The following is a 22,352-nucleotide window of genomic DNA, read 5'->3' on the forward strand; positions in this document are numbered from 1 at the left end:
TGAATTGTGGGATCCATTGCTACGACTCATCTATTATCAATCACTTTTAATATAAGATAAATTCGCCCCTTTTAGGGTTTGCCATTTAGAATTAAATGGCTCCAAATGGTACAGAAAACTACTCACATAACGGGAACTCAGCGCTGGTTCGGTTTCCCCCCGCTTTTAGCTCCATACGCTGATGATGTGTAAAGTAGATAAGGGCTTATTAACGCCTCTTCATTGTCTAGTTGTATAAACTACTCATACAAACACACGCCTCCGTGCCTGTCCTAACAAACAATTGCTGTTAATAGCATCGTCACCACGGATCGCGCCGCCTGTTGTCTGTCAACTGTTCGCACGCCATAATGACAGGCTTCCGGACTCGAACGCACGGTGCAATCTGAACGTTCTGAAGTCTTATGACGTTCCATTAAAGTTTACAAATGGGTAGCATGTCGAGAGAACGTTGACACCGCTACGTTGACAGCACGCCATCGAAACAACTCAGGATTCTGCATTGATCTTTATCGGATTCACTAAAGAGCACAGTTTTCACATGGCCTAGGCTACTGTCTCATGCCATCAAGTCAGTAGAGAAATACCAATGGGTAGACTATATTCTGTAACAATGACTGTAGATTGATATTGAATGAGCTCATCAGAGCCTCTACCATGCTAATTCTAAACTGAAACACTCTTTAAAGGACCATTGATAGTTGTGGAATGAGTTTGGTGCGCTACAGTCACAGCTACAGTGCTCGGCTAACATGCTCGGTTTGAAGAGCGGCAGACCGGTCAGGCAACTCGGGCGTTACGCAGCTGCAACTGGATCAATCCAAGTTCACCGCGGCCGCCGCACCGTGACTCACTATGATGCGTACACAACGCGGTTGCAACTATTACAATGTAGGTACAACGCGCTCACTATTTGATACATTGGTAGCACAGGTACTATCAGCTGCCATCAGGAGGTATAAATTCGCCATCCACTTTTGCAGCTGATAATACCTCTACCTACATCTTTTTCACTCTTGCAACAACCCTTTGGCGGACGAAAAAAAGTTTTATTTGCTGATATAACACGGCGTGTTGTCATTAAGGTTCTCAAAAATTATTAAAGACGCTTCTATCTTCAAGGCGCTAGAGGGCTGTGCACTCCAAAATATCTGATGGCTGTGATGGCCGCTATACATGACTGACGTGACGATGTTCAAAGTTTGGGTGTAAATTATTTTGGACAGCCGATTAGCTGATAATGTGGCATACTGACTTTAAAGTCTTCTATTTAACAATGCAGTTTCGTTGCGAGTAATTTCGAAGAAGGGAAGGCTAAAAATAGCCGAGATGTAACGATAAGCTATTCTGGGTCAACATCGACCCGGGCCGTATTCCAGCCTTTAAAATATGAGCCAGATTTCATGTTAGTTTCAGTGCATTCCGCACGCATTTGTACGATGGCAATACTGTTAACTGTCCATTCTATTCCAACACTAGAGATGGGCGGCGGGAAAATACCCGGGGTAGATATCGGGTATTTACCGGGTATTTACCCAATCTACCCGATATTTACCTTTTCTACCCTAATGGGTGGGTATAAATAAATATTGTAATAAAATGGGTCATAAATTGAATTTAATCGTGAAAAAATGTTTTCTTGGTATTGTATAATATATTTATATTTTATTAATATAGTTATATAAACATATATCGAAGTATTTGTATTGAATAAGGAATTTGTTAAATATCATTGACATGCTTGTGTGTTAGTTACCTCCTCCTCCTAAACGGCTGAACCGATGGGGATGAAATTTTGTGTGCTTATTATAGTTCCTCTCAAGTAACAATTTCTGGTCCTATAGTGGTCGAGGACACCAAATTAAATCACACTAAATGGTCATATAAATAGTCTATATTGGTACTGTAGAGCCGATTTGGCGCAATTATGCAGCCATTTAGTGATATAATAGGCCTATAGCAGTATCATCCGTGACGTTTAAGGTCTATAATGGTGATGTAATGATGACTTGTGCTAATTTGTTGACATAGAGGACATAGTAACGCTATTATAGTATCAATTTATGCTATAGTAGCATTTGAGATTCCGTTATACAGGTTATTTTGTTCTATAATAGCAGTTGCCGTCCCTTTTAATGCGAAATTTCTAAAATAATTTAATGTGTGTAATATTTAACAAAAACTGTTCTAAACGAGGAACTTAACGAAAAGTGGCGTGTGAACTTGTGAAGTTTAGTGTCAATTAACATAATTTGGATTTCGTATACTTCCATCATTAGAATCATCATCATCATCATCATCATTACTGCAAAAAGGTATGCGATGGAAATTTTACCGTTAAAAGAATATTAGTTTAATGGAGTATTTTAAATGCGCCCTCGATTTATACATGTTTTGAATAAAATAAACAAATATAATTCAATACAATAAAATTATTGGCACCATAGTTTCTACTATGGATCCAAGAAGTAAAACATACGCTTTTATAGTTCGACTATATCACTTATCATACGCATTCACTGCCATAAGCCCGCCATCGTGGATTCAATTAGGGTTGCATGAGAATTTAACTATGATCCAGTTTAACTTATAAGTTCTTTATATAGAAAACAATACTTGTTTTCAATGTTTTACTATAGAAAGATCTTTTAAACAGTATTAATAAATGTTGTTTTCTTTTTAGTATGACAAATCTAAACTACAATTGGTCGCTATGTGTATTTTTAAAGTTAATTTCTAGAAAAACACTGTACGGAACCAGATACCGCATCTTTGGCCTGATTTCATAATTACGATGTATAAACACCATAAAGCAGCCTTTTAAGGTCAAAATTGTCATTTAAAAGTAATCGTTTTCTACTCTTATATATCTGATTTGGTTTATAAAACATATAGTAAACTCAGCTATAACGCTATTGTGTTTTAAAAGAGATACCGAAACCATTATTCAACAGGTCTGTGATATTTAAAGAGTCATTGTGGCGTATACGGCGATGATATATAAAAGGCATTAGAAAACGACTATAACCTTTTCAAAGCTATATAAACGTATCCTGAAAACTTCATTATACAGCAAAATAGCTCTATAATGGTATTCATATCACTACTATACAGTGTTAAATACTATAGCAGTGTTTTCCAAAGCCACTATATCCAAAAATAGTGGTATAGTTAGGTTTTAAATCTGTTAAAACACAACTACTAAAAATACTATAAGCGGCTTGTTGGTAACCTTAATAGCGCAAATTGATAGCATAACAGTGATTCCTAACACTATTATACAATAATATTGTTCTTATTTGATCCTGTTATAGACCAGGCCTATAGCGGCTTTATAAAATGGTGATATAAACGTTTACATCACTTCCTAATATCACCTTTTAGCTGTATAACACAACAACTATAGCGGCTTGTCGGGAACCTTAATAGCGCAAATTGATTGCATAACAGTGATTTCTAACACCATTATACAGTAATATTGCTCTATAATAGTCATATTTGATCCTGTTATAGACCAGGCCTAAAGCGGCTCTATAAAATGGTGATATAAACGTTTACATCACTTCCTAATAACACCTTTTAGCTGTATAACACAACAACTATAGCGGCTTGTCGGGAACCTTAATAGCGCAAATTGATTGCATAGCAGTGATTCCTAACACTATTATACAATAATATAGACCTATAGTAGTCATATTTGATCCTGTTAGGCCTATAGCGGCTCTATAAAATGGTGATATAAACGTTTACATCACTTCCTAATAACACCTTTTAGCTGTATAACGCAACAACTATAGCGGCTTGTCGGGAACCTTAATAGCGCAAATTGATTGCATAGCAGTGATTCCTAACACTATTATACAATAATATAGACCTATAGTAGTCATATTTGATCCTGTTATAGACCAGGCCTATAGCGGCTCTATAAAATGGTGATATAAACGTTTACATCACTTCCTAATAACACCTTTTAGCGGTACAAGCTTATAGAGCTTAAAGGTGTTACTGGAGGCTTTTATACGACAGGCGGTCACGCCGAAAACCTTTATACGACATCTATAGTAGCTTTTAGCGTCGAAAACCAAAATTATAGCACTAAAATGTTACTTGCTGTTTGTTTGGTAAAGCCTACTATCTAGCCGAAGTCCAGTATCTAGCCGAAGTCACATAGAAGGCATTATTACAGTCCGAATTCAAAGCAAGTGTTAATTAAAATCACACATGGACGTGGCGCTTGTTTAGCTAAGTACAAACTAAAGTATAAGTATCCCATAAATAAATATAAAAAAAAGTAACTGACCGGTCAAGTGACTTATTGCACCCTTTCAATACGGATGCACCTACCTGGCGTTTTGCAAAGCTGTGACCTCATTGGCTAATGAATTTGAATTTGTCTGTCCACCGTGTTTTAAGTTAAGTAAGTTATTTGAATACTTAGTGGGCCTAAAACATCTGGGGAATACAACTTTTTAATTGAATGTGGTAAATTACACATTATATATGGAATATTTGGAATCTCTGTTAATATTTTAATATTAGTTAGTCAAATATATATATTTATTTTAGTAGAAAAATATATTTCAGTCATGTAAATTAAGAATAATCTTTAATTTCATAGATTATTTTTTATACCCGCTCATTTGGGTAGATACGGGTAAATACCGGGTAGATTGGGTAGATATGGGTATTTTCCCGGTATTTACCCGTCAGCGCCCATCTCTACATACTTAATGTTAAATCAAAAAAGTATGTTGAATCCTTGTAATTCGGAACATACAGGAATTCAGGATAAATGCGGATAGATTTATAAACTTGAGACTCTTCGCAAACTGCGAAAATGTTAGAGCCAGAATGTCAGCAGTTCACGTTAAAAGCGTGACACCTGCTGCTGTGGACAGAACTGTCACCTGCGGTGATTCCGAGCCGTCCTTTTCATATTAGTAAATAGTAGTAGTATATAGTAGTAAACACTTTATTGTACAGAACAAATTACATGAACAGTGAATAATTATAACGGTTATGTACAAAGGCGAGCTTATCCCTTTAAGGGATCTCTTCCAGCTGCATGGCAAACTATTATATATTCTGTGATGGCATTAGTCATTTAGTCATTAGTCATTAGTCATTTTATTTCATGAACAATTTTTACATTGTGTTTGAAAATCTTATTATATAAAGGTACTTAAAAATACTTAAGACTACACTACAATAACAAAACACTTAACATGCAAATTAAATTAAATTAAAATTGAATTACAAAAAAAAACTAAATACAATAAAATAAAAATCAACTTACTTCCAACTCTTTTCGTGTTGTGTCTATCTGTGTATTGTCTCGTCTGCATCCTATAGGTATACCATAGGACTTCCGGTTGGGACGCCATCATAGCGGTTTCGTGTCGTGAATAATTTATTTTTCTTTTACTCATTAATGTTGTTTAAAGTGTAATATTGATAGCTTATTATGCAGTAAACTAATGGTGTAGTGAGAAGCTGATGAAGAATTGTTCTCGAAACGCGTTTAGCCTCTTTTTTGTCGTAAACGACCGGTAGTCCACGTGCTCTTGTAAAATCTAGCTATCAATTTACAAGTGCTAAGTCACCGTACAATGTCGTACTTACCGTACAAAAATTACCTCATATTAGCTCATATCACCTTGCTTGACACTGGCGAAATAGTCCCAATGGACTGAAGCCATTTAATTTTAAAAACTGAACTGAGGTATACCATATTATTATTTAAAAAGACCCGAAATGGCTCGGTAGTAACTAGTAAAGTCCGTGCGCGTAATGTAACTAATATACGTCGGGCATGAAGAAGTGATCTTGCATTTACACGCCGAAGCGAGTATTTCCATCGCGCGTGGGAGCAATTTATGAGGTATCTATATTCGGGGGCGTCTTCGGTATAAATATAATGCAACTTTGATATGACTTTTTAATAAAAATCGTTGCGATCTGGTGTCGGCAGAAATACATTTTTATTTCGTAGTTGTTTGCAAATGCTGATCATGAGATTCATCAACCATACGTGAATAACATCTGTTTTCATTGTAATGTTTTCTATAAAATAGTTTTACTCGAAATATTTCAGCGCACGAAAACCGTTTAGTAGCTGTCACGGAGTTTCATTTCAGTGGAGACATATTGTAAACAAACAGCAAGGTTATGTTTACAAAAGATCTGATCTGCTAGTCTGCGATCTGCGAGAGTAAAGGCGACTTTATTTCGAGGTGTTACAGAGTTTAGAAAACAGGATATTTGTTGATGTAGCGTCAGTCACGCCTGTGTTGTAAACATTATATCGTAGTTGAAAATATTAGCGGATAATAATATTTAAATCCTTACTAATAACACACAAGAGAAATTATGCCAGTTTCCTCTTCATGCCCTGTTAAACCACGGAACAGATTTGGATGACACAGATATGGAGATATTTGAACATGAAATAGTTTTTTTTTTTGCGAAACCTGTGGAAGATTTGTATAATAGAAGAACCAAGTGATAAAATATACTGCTAATTTTGTGCATTCGATAATTAGCATAGATTGGTTAGAAACGTTTAAGCGACTTGATGGCAGTAAATGAGGAAGTTTTTTCAAGGATTTCTTTTTTTAGTTTTTAATTGCGCTCAGATCAGTAATTCTTTTCTTGCTAATTAGGAAATAGTCTGAGTAAGTAGTTTAATATGAAGTAACTGCGAACACGTTTATCCTCTTGGCAAGCTGTCAGTCCGCGTGTTTAATCTGAGATTAACATCGAGCCAGAAATACACGCCATTGTTGTTGAACATGAAAACAATGCTATTTTTAAATTATTCACTTTTGTTTTCTGGACACTTTTGAACTGATACTGCGTTTATGACCGCGAATTGGATTTTGATCAAGACTATTAATCGAGATTCAATTAAGAGTCTATCATTTCATGTGATTCATGTGAGGCGTTCAGACTCGAAATTTATTGTACTCTCTTTAATTGCGGGTGATTGAGTAGAATGGACGAACAGCATTTTTGCGACTTTAAAAGCGAAACAAACTACAAACAATGCCATATTTGAAAAATATCATAAGTATCCTGCGCAGTTTGGAACATTTTATTTTGTACACCTTTCACGGCATACTGGAGGTATGATTTTGAGTTTATCTACAAATCATCAAGATCACTTGTAAACTTAACCTCGACACACGCCTACAGCACTACAGCTCGGAAGCGCCAGGCATTAATTCCCTACAAGCAGTAGGTACAATAAGCATCGCGTGCTCGCGGGCCGTTGACGGCGGTAACATTATAATCTGTTCTGTTTGTCGTGGAACTGGAGCGAGTTTGACAGCCTGGCACTCCTGACAGCCGCGCCGAATTCGTCAAGAGGGCGGACTAGCAACTACGTTGCTTTGCGTGGTAATCGATTTTACGCACCGTTTTACTTTAACTTGGCTTCTTATTGTTAGGTGTTGAGAAAATGTAACGCCTGTTATCAAATGTTTCGTTCCAAAATTTTACCAGGATCCAGCATCTATATAGGGACATAAAAATGTTCGCAGTAGCCGTTTGGACGCGCGATATGGGCAAGGCAAAATATTTCGTGACTAAGAAAACAACCTTAAAGAGGACACAATTCTTGAAAGTGATAAGTGAAAGTGTTTTACTGTGTGTAGACTGATACCGATTAGCGATTACAAAGATAGTATGCTTTCATAGAATTAGACGAGTGCTCCTTATACTGGACAAGCGAATAAACAAATTATCATTTAAATATAGCTGCTAATTATTGGATTAAAATTATCTTGTGTATCGTGTCGATGTCGTAGTTAATTATGTTTAGTGTTCTGTGCTCTCAGTGTGATTGCTACTTTATCGATTGCTACTTCTGATTTATGATGAGATTAATTAGGGTTTATTGAGAAGATTGCTTAATGGTTTTGGATTTAGGTACATTTCTATGATCGTTATTAATATTAAATGGAGTCGATGCATACCTACTATACACCATGTTTTTATTGTTTTCCGTTAAATTCGACACGCGGTTAGTTTCATCATCAGGAACCACCCTGTATATCGCTTTTCTATAAATTCGAAAAAAAAAATTTTTTTCCTTTCCATACATAATAAATGAATTAATTAGTGTGAGAGGACCTTAATCATAACATTAAAGTCAGTGTCAAGTGTCTGACGGCAAATGTCAAAACAAATAACATAAGGAAGTGGTAAGGGATGCCACACACGTGTTCAGTAATGAAATTTTTTTTTTATTAATTCGATAACCGTAAGAGTTAGGACGCTAGTTTCTTAGAGACTTTAATTGTATTTGACCTAAAAGATCCTTCCCTTAAAGTTAACGGAATTCAATAAAAACAGGGTGTATAATAGTGATCTTCTAAGGAGCAGCCTTTAAAATTGGTATCAACCAGCGTTATGCTTCCACTTCCACCCCAAGCATTTCACATTTAAAAAAATAACAGTATAACCAATCAGCGGAGTAGATCTGGTCCAGCCGAGCCGACAGTCCGACACGCATGCGCTAAACTAAAACCCGCTAATTTGGCTAATACCCTTTGTGGACTGAGGTTTGCTAAACGCAAAAAGTCTGCTAACATTATTTATAGACTTTTTAGGGTTCCGTAGTCAACTAGGAACCCTTATAGTTTCGCCATGTCTGTCTGTCTGTCCGTCCGTCCGTCCGTCCGTCCGTCCGTCCGTCCGTCCGTCCGTCCGCGGATAATCTCAGTAACCGTAAGCACTAGAAAGCTGAAATTTGGTACCAATATGTATATCAATCACGCCAACAAAGTGCAAAAATAAAAAATGGGAAAAAATGTTTTATTAGGGTACCCCCCTACATGCAAAGTGGGGGCTGATATTTTTTTTCATTCCAACCCCAACGTGTGATATATTGTTGGATAGGTATTTAAAAATGAATAAGGGTTTACTAAAATCATTTTTTGATAATATTAATAGTTTCGGAAATAATCGCTCTTAAAGGAAAAAAAAGTGCGTCCCCCCCCTCTAACTTTTGAACCATATGTTTAAAAAAATATGAAAAAATTCACCAAAGTAGAACTTTGTAAAGACTTTCTAGGAAAATTGTTTTGAACTTGATAGGTTCAGTAGTTTTTGAGAAAAATACGAAAAACTACGGAACCCTACACTGAGCGTGGCCCGACACGCTCTTGGCCGGTTTTTTTTAATATTAGATATTAGTTTCTAAGACATTGCTAAAGCAATTGTTGTTAATGCGAATAACATAATATATACACAGTTACATACACTTAATAAGCTCCAGTCAAATTAATACAATTGAGCGTTTTTCATGGCGGGTGGGTACGGGTACCTACTAATACATTGTGTTCTGGCAATTTGACTACATTTTCGCTAAACACTACCCAAACAGCTTGATCTCGGTAGCTCAAGTTTTCGCTGCGTGCTCGTGCTGTGCTGTAACGCCGCAGGTCGCGTGCAGCTAACAGCACGCTTGGCTTGTAGCACAGTAAGTAATGATCGCCCCCCGACTGCCACTTGTTGACCTTTAGCTCGATAAAAACAAGCGGAAACCAGATTAAATCATTTTCCTACACACCGAGCTGGAATCGTTCAATTATAGGCGGTTGCGAGTGGCGAGAGTACAGTCGAGTGCATTAATGTACAGATACATTTCTTCACCTTAACTCGTAGGAATAAGGTGAAAAATGTACACATATTTATGAACTTGACTGTACCACAGTATAAGGATAAATCAGTAGTTAATCTCCGGCAGCGGCGACGCGGTCGTTACTACTGCGCAAGGTCACGCAGGGTTGTACCTGTGCTACTGTCCTACTCGTAGTAACTGTGTATGGCGCTATGCTAGTACCAACGCTCTTTCTACCTTTTTATCTAATAAAGATTCAAGTACGTGTTTGTTTCTTAAATACTGACGAAATCGTATTTACATAAAAGGTTTGAATAGATGTTTGCACAATATTTAAGTAGGTACCAAACTTTCGAGCTAGATAGATCGCAGCATCTACCTAAATGTCGTTACAGATAAATCCTTATTGATTTTAATGTGTCATTCTAGCTTTAAATCTCACTTTTACGCCATTTACGTAAGCAATAATGTACCTAACACTGCAAAAATATAACAACCACTTACTTTTCTGAGTGTCTAGGAATTCTAAAGAACATTCTGACATTTCCGCATTTTGAGAACTGTTCTCCATACACCCATAAACACTACAGTAACGAAAATATGTCTTCGGTGCTGACGTCATTTTCTCCGGAACTCAACACGTCAACACAGCGTGCGAACGCGGCCCCGACTGTCCAGCCCAATACTTACCAGTTTCGCATGTTAGCTGGGACGCTATTGCACAACACCCTGCATTTTATGATTAAGCACTGAGACTTGGCACAGGTTGTTCCTTGGGTGGCCCTGAGTAGATAAAGATCGGGAGGCATCGAGAGCCCCCCTTAATTTAGGAGGGAGGAGGGGGGGAAGGCTGGCGCCTCCGCGCTTCTTTTGAAACCATATTTCTCTAAAACTATACAAAGTAGGGCATGCGATATATCATTTTCGGGTAAATGAAGGACGAGGAATTCATTTTTGGAACAAAACAAATGTACTTTAGAACAAAAATAAAAAAAAAATGGGAAAATCTTAAAACGAGATTTTTTTTTATACATATTATTGCACGTTTTATAAAAACCGTAATAGTTATTTTAAAATAAAAAATACTATTTAATAGCCACATTTATCTAGTTTTAGAAAATGTATAATTTGTTATAGAAATATATTATAGGACGAGTGATAAAAAATAATTTACATCGCCCGATAGGGTGATTTGAATGCTCATTTCAATAAGTTTTGTCAATGATTTCAGGTATAATCACTATTTTTAACACACGAAAGCCGTAATCATTGTAGTTTATCGCTATTTTAGTGATTAATGTACTTAAAATTTAAAAAAATACAAAAATTTTTAAAAATATTAAAAATGCGATAATTTTTTTTTAACATTATCCTATTTTGTTCTTTCTACACAATATATATCTAGAAGCAATAAATATCAATAAAAGCCACATTTATGCAGTTTATAAAAATATATAGTTTGTTATATAAATATATTACGAAACGCGAGAAAAAAAATAATGAAAATGAAAATTTTAATGTACGGGTCAGCTTGCATTATTCGATGAGGTGAGGTAAAGGTACTACCCGCTGTGCAGTGGAGTTCGTCTAGTAATACAGAAATATACTTATTCTAATAACGTTTACACACGACCCAGTACAGAAAATTGTAAAAGTCCTATAATATAGTTTATTTTGATTGTAAAATAAAATTGCATGTGACTTATAATGTAAAAGAAAAATTGTCTTAATCACGTTCTCCTCTCCTAAAGCAGTTCTGCATGCATAGGCTTGAAGATTTTTTAGTTTACTAGCAGAACTTAGTTACTTCCTTTGGGCCCCCTTAAATCGGTTTTACCCATCCATAAAAGATAAAATAAAAATCGTCATATTCTTCCTTTCAGTATCAATGATAGTTAGTTATTGCGCAATAGTTCCATAAAAAATAAACTAGATTAGAAACATTCATGATTTTTGAACTAAGACATTGCTTTTGTACAAAGGAGAACCTCAAAAAATGGTCCGACTAGACGAAAACATGTGTATCGGGGCTAGTACTCAAGGCTCTCAAAAAGTGTAGCTATTTTGAGTTATTCAAATAAAACAACATGAATAGTCTGAATTTAATTATGTATATATCACAACATTCATAACACCCACTGCATAAGCACATCAGCTCCGAACATTTAATTTAAAAAGTCTTTTTTTACGGTTGCACCTTACGCGGCACTGTTTTTACACCTGTCCTGCATCCGACAATTTCGAGGCATGTTTCTGCAGCAACAGGCAACGTTGCGGGCAAGTAGGCTCCCAAATCCCAATTGTTACAGACTTTCGTCCAGCCACAAGTAGCAAATAATGGCAAATTTTGAATTTGCCATTATTTGCTACTTTGATTTTGCTAATTTGACCCCATACATGGACACCTTGATATACCTATAACCCTTACAAAAATGGTGTAAGGCAGCTTTTGTCGGTGAAATGCTGTTAATTTGGCGGTCTTTTTTGGTTAATAACTATTTTCGGCACTCGTTAACCAAAGTACAGGACGCAGATCTGGAATAATAAATATGTCAAGTAAGAATTATCCATAAATTATGCAAATCATACAGATATCTACTATTTCACAAGATGTATTAGGATCAGATGTATACATCTGACCTATCATATCAATCGATCATTTCATGTGATATCAATAGTTAAATTCAGACTATATAGGAGTATGTTGTTTACTTTGAAGTACTCTAAATAACTACACTTTTTGAGAGCTTTGAGTGCCTTTACCTCACCTCATCGAATCATACAAGCTGACCCGTACCGTACATCACGATCACGTCACTTTCATTATTTTTTATCTCGTGTTTCGTAATATATTTATATAACAAACTATATATTTTTATAAACTACATAAATGTGGCTTTTCATTGATATTATTGCTTTTAGATATATATTGTATACAAAGAACAAAATAGGATAATGTTATAAAAAAGTTATCTCATTTTCATTTTTTTTTATTTTTGTATTTTTTATTATTTTAAGTACATTAATCACTAAAATAGCCATGAACTACAATTATTACGGCTTTCGTGTGTTAAAAATAGTGATTATACCTGAAATCATTGACAAAACTTATTGAAATGAGCATTCAAATCACCCCATCGGGCGATGAAAATTATTTTTTATCACTCTTCCTATAATATATTTTTATAACAAATTATACATTTTCTAAAACTAGATAAATGTAGCTATTAAATAATATTTTTTATTTAAAAAAAACCTTTACAGTTTTCATAAAATGTGCAATAATATGTATAAAAAAAAATCTCGTTTTTAAATTTTCCCATTTTATTTTGTATTTTTGTTCTGAAATACATTTTTTTTGTTTCAGAAATGAATTCCTCGTCCTTCATTTATCCGAAAATGATATATCGCATGCCCTATTTTGTATAGTTTTAGAGAAATATGGTTTCAAAATAAGCGCGGAGGCGCCAGCCTTCCCCCCCTCCTCCCTCCTAAATTAAGGGGGGCTCTCGATGCCTCCCGATCTTTATCTACTCAAGGCCACCCAATGAACAACTGTGCCAAGTCTCAGTGCTTAATCATAAAATGCAGGGTTCCCATACAAGACATAGCAATAGCGTCCCCAGTATGTATTCGGTGCATATGGAGAGTAGTTTTCGACACACCGCGCGGAGTGAAGTTTGTTAGAAGAGTTATTACTGCTTTATACTGTGACTGTACTTACAGTTTTCAATTTACGATATCTTTGATGTGGTCATGTTTATTGCCTTCGTCACGGCAGTGTGGTTGACTTGAATACCTAAGTACATAGTTAAATTTGTTCGACGGTTTTACTCTCTCCTATTTTTTACTACTAAAGAAAATAGGATGTAGGTATTAGGAACACAGTTGTTTACCAACTAAACCGAAATGATTACATAATGGGATTCTGATTTCTGACCATCAAAGTGATAAACGTAGGTAGTTTCTTTCTGAGATTATGACTCGTAATAGCATACTACGACGCCTAAGATGACAATTCAATGTGGTTAGAACATGATAATATGACCCCTCAGATTACCTTCTACATGCAATTAAACGTGATGTGCCCTTTCCTTAGCACCGAGGCACTGCGTCAGCACCGCCGCTAATTAGCGGCGATGCGGGTCCCCCTCCGCTCCACAATCATTGTAAATATGGCATTCGTCAAATAACACATCGCTTAGCTCAGCGAAATCCGTATAAGGTCAGTGTCGGGAAGATCGTCTACCCAGAAAGACCGTCTACTGAATATAACTTTTGTATTTATATATCTATCACTTCTTACACCTCCGAAGGTATACCAGTTTTTCATCCTTAATCCATTGATCTTCAATAGATAACACTAGTTAACAAAAAACTTGATTCGTGTTTCGAACTCGACCATCGAGTTCAACAAGGTTACGCAAAAAATTAAAATAAAATAGAAGCAGTTGGAATATTTGTGCATTATGTATGTAACGTGTTAATTTAATAATCGTTCTTCCTGTCTAGTACAATTGATGCTCTTAAAACGCGTTCAATTTATTGATTTATGTCCTGAAATATGTATAATATTATAACTTCGAAATTGTGCAATACAAGAGTAAGGCACCTATTTTAGGCTTTATGGGAAATGAGTCGAGTTTAAACGGGTGTTGTAGGTTAATTTTAATTATAAGTTTCGGCTTTGCTTTGTCTGGACCTAAAAAAAGAATGTTATCAACCTCATTTACGGGACATATGACGGTCTTGCCTTATAAATAGAAAAATGCTGACATGTTGAAAAGATCAACGTTATTTGTTTTAATATCTATCACATTACTCCCTGTTATAACAGAATATAACAATGAACATGATTTTGATACTTATTTCCATATGAAATTACGCGACAACGAGCACTAAACGGTCTTTCCGTACTCAGCGCGTGGGGACGGTCAACCCGCCGAGCCTTAAAAAAAGTGATTTTTATCACATAAGTTTACTTTAATTCACCAAAGTATTATAACAGCTGTGTAGAATATAAAATTTGCTTTATTTCAAATAAAGTATGCCGGTCTTCCCCGCGCTGACCTTACAGTTATCTAATAGATTTTTTTGGGTAATTTACCAAAAGTTTTTCGGGTTGTTTAAGCCACTGCGTTGCTCCGTTAAGCTCCGTTATGAATTATCATATTGTTGAATGAGTAAAATGTCTCCTTGTTGGCAGGTGAGCGACATCCGCGGGTGCGGCTACCACCTGGCGACGATGCTGGGCCTGTTCCCGGCGCAGCTGATCAACGTGTACCTCGGGTCCACGCTGCGCTCCATGCACGACGTGCTGCACGAGTCGCACGCCACCGGCTACGTCGTGTTCGCGTGCCAGGTGTGTAGCGTGTCGTATGTCCCTCGCGAGCGGCGTGCTCCGTGCACGACGTGTGCACGAGGCGCACGCCGCGGGCTACGTCGTGTTCGTGTGCCAGGTGTGTAGCGTGTCGTGTGTCCCTCGCGAGCGGCGTGCTCCGTGCACGACGTGCTGCACGAGGCGCACGCCGCGGGCTACGTCGTGTTCGCGTGCCAGGTGTGTAGCGTGTCGTATGTCCCTCGTCGTGTTCGCGTGCCAGGTGTGTAGCGTGTCGTGTCCCCGCCGGTTGCCGTGTCCCGCTCCCGAGGCCCCTACCCCACGCCCCACGCTTTTACTCCTAGGCCAGCTACCAGCGCTTCCAACTCAAACTGTCCGAAATGCAGGCAAGTCGGCTAGTCGCCTAGATATACTCTCTCCCTTGCGAGCCTTAATAATTGGATAGTGGCGCGCGATGATCAGGCCGCGCCAATGTGTGAGCGCCCGCGACAGGAAAGCGCGAAATCCCTTCATTGGCAGGCCCAATGTAGACAAAACTACATAGAACGTTAGATATTTTTCAAAAATTTTGCTTCAGTTCTTCAAAATACCTGCGTCACCGGCTCACCGGTTTTATTCCCCTTTTTCACGAGAACTATCTCAGTGTGTCGAGTAGCCGCCTACATAGTTACATACACCCTGAATACAAGCTCCTTCAGCAGCTTGAGCTCTCGACACGAAGGGTCAAGGTCCAGCAGCCGTGTCGCTCGCTCTCGACACGAGGACGACACGACAGAAAGGGACGACGCATCGGAAGCGAGTCAAGTGAGTCGATTGCGTTACGTAGGAAAATTGGAAACACGCGGAACGAGTTACAGGCAATTTCCTGGAGAAAACGAGCTGTAATGTTAAAAGAAATGGGATGAAAAATTGCACTCTTTTATACTACCAATATTGGTCTCACCCAGCGAAGTCGTTCACGTGAAAGTAATTTTAGGGCCAGAAAAGCGTGGAACCCTTTAGGTTTGTTTATTGTTTATATCGTAGCTTGTATGTTAAATGTTTAAAGTTTTCTCTTGAAGAGTGAGTGTATTGAATAGTGAATACCTATTGCCCCCACCATGTATTGAATAGTGAATACCTATTGCCGTACTGCCACTCGAGAAAACCCGCTTGATATTGAAGCACAGGACAGGATTCGCTTGGCAACCTAACTTCAGCTGATTCTATCATCATAATCATTTTCACATCAATATTCCTTCTATCTACAAGACTACTTATAATTACAAAACATATTGAATCAATAGTGGAATCAATATTATTAATTGAAACGTTTTATCTGATACTTCTGATAGCCTCGAATCGAATCATTCTCTCACAATCAATTATTGTATTTGTTTTACATTTAAACAGCTTTATCGGATTAAGATTAGTACCAACAACAACATTTTATCGTAGTGATTTGTGCCGCAGAAGCGAAACGTTGTATCTGGCAACACCGGCGTATAGTATCGGTTATAATCTCTCCTTTTTGAACCGATACTGAGATTGTATTGTTTATAGAAATATAAAATGCTTCTATTGCATTAGTATCGCAGGATACCATAATGGAATGGAATAATCAGCTGTCGGATTATAATCATAAAGCATAAACCCTATACTTAGTAGCTTATATGCTAATCAATGCCACCTCTTTGTAGAGAGAGCCTTACGTTTCAAAATAGTACATTACGAATATTACGATACAAGTGCGTAAAAAAGGAAGTTCGTGTCGCTCCCTCTCCCTTCGGTCGTGTTTTAATTTATCGCCACTCGTTCCGAATTTCCTTTTCGCACGTGTATCGTACGACATTTTTTCAGTACAGATGGCCCTCCGAAGTTTCGACCTGGCATATAATGAACGACTTCTCGCACTAGTGCGTAAAAAAAACACCATCTGTACTGAAAAATATAAAATAACTTCCTTGGATTAACTGCTATTAAACATTGCCTGACATAAAAATACAGTGTTTCTCTACCAAACAACTACGAAACAGTTGTATAGGTATTACAAATGTCCAATAATAGGAAAAAGGTAATTAAAAACCGGCCAAGAGCGTGTCGGGCCACGCTCAGTGTAGGGTTCCGTATTTTCTCAAAAACTACTGAACCTATCAAGTTCAAAACAATTTTCCTAGAAAGTCTTTATAAAGTTCTACTTTTGTGATTTTTTTCATATTTTTTAAACTTATGGTTCAAAAGTTAGAGGGGGGGGGGACGCACGTTTTTTTCCTTTATGAGCGATTATTTCCGAAAATATTAATATTATCAAAAAACGATCTTAGTAAACCTTTATTCATTTTTAACCGCCTTCCAAATCTCAAAGGAAGGGGTTATCAAGCAAGTCGTCTGTATGTTTTTTTATTTTTTTTAATGTTTGTTCCTCGATATCTCCGTCGTTACTAGACCGATTTTGAAAATTTTTTTTTTGATTGAATGTATATGCATACAGATTGGTCCCATTTTTTTCAGAACCCAGTTCTGATGATGGGATCCTGGAGAAAAAGGGAACTCCTCAAATCTGAAAGGCATACATATGGTGATTTTTGTGTTTTTAAAGGAACAGCATGCATTTACGTACGGAACAGTGCCATTTGGTGCAGTGGCCCTCCTGATGATGGTCAGAATGGAACTCCTCAAATCTGAACGGCACACTTATAGTGACTTTGGTATTTTTATAAGAACAACATGCACTTACGTCCAGAACAGTGATATTTGGTGCAGTGGAATTGCTGATGATGGTCAGAGTCAGAACGGAACTCCTCAAATCTGAACGGCACACTTATAGTGACTTTGGTATTTTTATAAGAACAGCATGCACTTACGTCCAGAACAGTGACATTTGGTGCAGTGGAACTGCTGATGAAGAGTGAGCCGCTCCTGGTTAGAGTTGCGTTCTGATAATCATTCTCATCTGTAAGTACTTCAGAATCATCCAGATTTCAAAATTGGTTCAGAAATGACGGAGATATCGAATAAGTAAAATCAAAATCAAAAAGAGATGTATATGGTCTCCATGAGTCAAAATCATATATTTAAAATATTCACTAAAAGAAAGGAAACAAACGACAACCGAACAAAGTGTCCTAATTTAATAAAAATTAGAATTAAAGTTACTAAGTTATAACAGCCCCAGTAAGCTTAAACAGACCGGTCTTCACAGACGGCACCCGTTCACGAGTATGACGCGTATCTCAGCCATCGCCTCCCTCAACCTTTATTCGGGAAGGTGGCGACCCGATCAACGACGCCACCGAAGCAAAGACTTTTAAGTGTGCATGACATGTTCAAGCTGCCAGGCTAAATTAAATATTCAAATAATATAACATAGCTGTAAGACACTATATTCTGTGCTCGTATGTTACAAAGGAAGGAAATATAGATTTATACAATAAAATTAAAGTAAGATAAACATTAAACATTAAACACATAATCTTGGAGATGTATAAGGTCTCCAAGTGTCCACAACTAAACTTAAATAAAAACAATATAATCAGACGAGAATATGTTCTCATACGTCAATTGAACACTAGTATGCTTAATTACACAATGCAGAGAAAATGAAAAAATATATACGACTTCATTCATCTATTGACAAGCAACCACCTTAAAGGCATCCCTATCATCTATAAAATCCTTCACAGTGTAGTACGCCTTACATAACAACAAACGCTTAATGCGTGCCTTAAATTTGTCAAATGGCAAATCCACTATATCGGTTGGTACTTTGTTATAAAAACGTGTACAGTTCCCGACGAAAGACGTACCAACCTTACGGAGACGGTGGGCGGTCACAGCAAGTTTATGTTTGTTCCTTGTGTTATAGTTATGGATGTCACTGTTAAGCTTGAATTCGTGGATATTTTTCCGAACATACATAATATTTTCGTATATGTATTGAGAGGCAACGGTAAGAATGTTCACCTCTTTGAATTTTTCTCTTAAAGATGCTCGACCGCCCAATCCGTAGATTGAACGGACTGCTCGTTTTTGCAGCACAAAAATAGCCTGAATGTCTGCAGCTTTTCCCCATAACAGGATCCCATATGACATAACACTGTGGAAGTAGCTAAAGTATACCAGCCTGGCCGTCTCTACGTTTGTTAGTTGTCTGATTCGCCTTACTGCGTAAGCTGCAGAACTAAGTTTGCCAGCTAAAGTGGCTATATGTGCATGCCATTGCAGTTTTGAATCCAAAGTAACTCCAAGGAAAACCGTTCGATCTTCAAATTCCAGCGTTTCACCTTTCATTTGGATCTTACTGTTATTTACCTGCTTAACGTTCGGAAGCGCAAATCTGATGCACTTGGTTTTCTTGGCGTTTAGAAGTAAGTTATTCGCCGTAAACCAGTCTGTTATGCTAGACAGTGCATCGTTGATGTTATCGAAGCTGCTTTCCTTTCTGTCAACTTTGAATATAAGAGAAGTGTCGTCAGCAAATAACACTATATCATGTTTATCTTGCACTAGTTTCGGTAGATCATTAATGTATACTAAGAACAGGAAGGGACCGAGAATTGAACCTTGAGGCACTCCAAGTGCTACCGGTGAACCTGCTGATTGAGTCCCATTGATAACAACTCGCTGAGTTCTGTCGGAAAGGTACGATGAAACAAGGTCAAGGGCAGCAGCTTTAACCCCATAGTGGCTCAATTTTCTCTTTAAATTCTCGTGATCAACGCAATCAAAGGCCTTTGATAGATCACAGAAAATTCCAACAGCATCTTGAGCTCTTTCCCAGGCGTCAAAGATGTGTTTTAGAAGTACCACACCGGCATCAGTAGTTGAACGACCTCTGGTAAAACCAAATTGATTATTGTCAAGCAATTTATTTCTGTTAAAGTGAGACAACAGTTGATTAAGAATAAGCTTCTCAAAGACCTTACTTAGCGCTGGTAATATTGAAATAGGTCTAAAGTTGGTCGGGTCTGATTTCGTTCCTGATTTAAACAGCGGGATAATTTTGCTGTGTTTCATAATATCAGGAAAAATGCCAGTTTCAATACATCTGTTGAAAATCTCAGCTAAATAGGGTGCGATTGATTCTACTATTGAGTGTAATACTTTAACTGACAAACCCCATAGATCTTCAGTTTTCTTTAAATTTAAAGATCTGAACGTTTTAATAACTATGGTCGGAGTAACATAAGAAAATGTGAATATTTCTGAACATTCTTCTACATTAGCTTGCAGCATTTCTTCAGCGACAATTGGCGATGAGTTAAGAGACTTTGTTGTCTCTGCCGGTATATTCGAGAAAAATCGCTCGAAGTGATCTGCCACTTCACGGTCGGAACTTACTAAAGTATCAGCAACTCGTAGGTTGTAGTGCCGTTCTTTTATTTTACGCTTTCCTGTTTCACTGCTGATCACTTGCCATGTAGTTTTAACTTTATCGCTGGAATTTAAGATCTTTTTGGATAAATAATCAGCTTTAGCGGCGACACACATCCTTTTAAAAGATTTCGAGAAATTCTTTACGTACTCTATAAATTCCGGCCTTTTATCAGTTGTTCGCAGATCATACAAATCATAGAGCCGGCGTCTCTTATCGTGAATATCCGGCGTAGCCCAGTCGCTAAATTTAACCTTGACCTTGCCCTGCATCTTCTTGGGGATGAAGCAGGCATCAAATTCCTTTTTTATACAGTTAAACAACTCAGAACTCAGACAGTCAGGGTTCTCTCGGTTACATGAAAGAAAAGGTAAGTTGTTCCTAATATTACGATTGAATGACTGTAAGCGCCTTTCGGAAATCAGTCTGCACACAGTGTCTTGTGGAATATCCTCTATCTTCCCGCCAAAAGAGGCTTTTAGTCCACAGTGGTCAGAACTCAAGGTGTTTATTACAGATTTACTAATCGCAATATCGTTACTGAAGATGTTGTCTATACATGTTGCACTGGTTGCCGTGATTCTAGTTGGTTCACAAAATAAATTTACTAAATTAAAAGATTTAAAGGTATTTAGTAACCTTCCACACAAAGGCGAATTTTCTAGCAAATTAATATTAAAATCGCCACATACAACTATAGTTTTCTGACTTCTAAAAACACGACTAAGGACTTCATCTATAACCGATTCAAATACATTATAGTCCGCCGATGGGGGCCTGTACACGCATACAACGATAAATCGTTCCAACTCGACACAAGAAAGTTCTATAACGCGTTCTACAGACAAGTCAACAATGTCTCTACGTTCTTTACTTTTTATACTATGTTTAACCATTATCAATGACCCGCCGCGAATGCAGGATCTTCTGAAGAAATAACTAACTATACTATGATTATTGTAATTAAACATAAATTCATGCCCTTTAAGCCAGTGCTCGGTTATACAGAGAATGTCAATATTCGAGGACTGTAAAAACAAATCTATTTCGAGTTCCTTGGTGGCAAAGCCTTGAATATTCTGGTGAACTAAATTTAATAACTCGGTTTCACTAAGCATACTAGCATCAATACGAGCAGAGCCGGCCGGTGCAGACGTTGTCGTAGCGGTTAGTTTAAATACAAATCACCAGGCGACTCCGTCTCGGAACCCACGCTACCGAGACATAAAGAGCTACGCGAAGTAAAACTACTAGACGCCGCCCTAGATACGACGGAGTCCTCAATATTATATGCTAACAGGTTAGCACAATCCACTAGACATCTTTTCGGTAGGTAGGTTCTGTTACAGGGCATTACAAAATCATATATAAATTTATTCGTATCAAAATACGAAATCGTACTACTATATACTGAGAGATTGTACAACAAAGAATTATAATGGTAAACTCTCTTATTCACCTTTCTCGACCTTCTGTATGGGAGCGCACACATAATTATTTTCCCTACCTCTCCCCGATCGAGCGCCGACAGAGTAGCGGACAAATTTAAAATATCGCGTTTAGTACAGTCTAAACTGTTCCCTACAAAAACTATAAGCGTCGAATCGCGGTCAAACTCGCCTGCAGAGATGCACTCGACCAAACTCGCGACGGTGGCCCCCGGGCCCGGCGATGGACGGTCGCGATGGAACCCGCTCGACGACGCCCGGCGGTGACGACGGCGGTTGAGTTGAGTAATAACAAACATTAAAAAATATACAGACGAATTGATAACATAATCCAACATTTGAAAGTATTTATCACCAGAACCCCAAAGGAAGGCGGTTTTTTTTTCTTAAAAATTATTAAATACCTATCCAACAATATATCACACTTTGGGGTTGGAATGAATAAAAATATCAGCCCCCACTTTACATGTAGGGGGAGCTGGGGAGGTACCCTAAGTGCGTTTTCACATTATCCGATCCGATATCGGATGTCGGACCGATATCCCATACATTACAGGCGCCATCTTGGATTTTTTCTATTGAAATCCT

The 22,352-nt window shown here is 37.6% G+C and overlaps 1 protein-coding gene across 4 annotated transcripts in view; it reads left to right on the plus strand.

The window, feature by feature from the left end:
* Positions 1-22,352, plus strand: part of LOC125231629 (transmembrane protein 64) — a 47,226-nt gene that overhangs the window by 14,321 nt on the left and 10,553 nt on the right. For 2 of the 4 annotated variants that reach the window (XM_048137099.1, XM_048137100.1), the window contains exon 2: positions 14,832-14,987. The exons of 1 other annotated variant lie outside the window; for it this stretch is intronic. In XM_048137099.1, coding sequence (XP_047993056.1) covers positions 14,832-14,987 — 156 coding nt within the window. Of the gene's footprint in view, positions 1-14,831; positions 15,085-15,225; positions 15,321-22,352 lie in introns of those variants that run through there. One more of the 4 variants, XM_048137101.1, reaches the window with a different exon arrangement.

This window comes from Leguminivora glycinivorella, chromosome 12, assembly GCF_023078275.1.
Source record: "Leguminivora glycinivorella isolate SPB_JAAS2020 chromosome 12, LegGlyc_1.1, whole genome shotgun sequence".
NCBI classification, from domain to species: domain Eukaryota; kingdom Metazoa; phylum Arthropoda; class Insecta; order Lepidoptera; family Tortricidae; genus Leguminivora; species Leguminivora glycinivorella.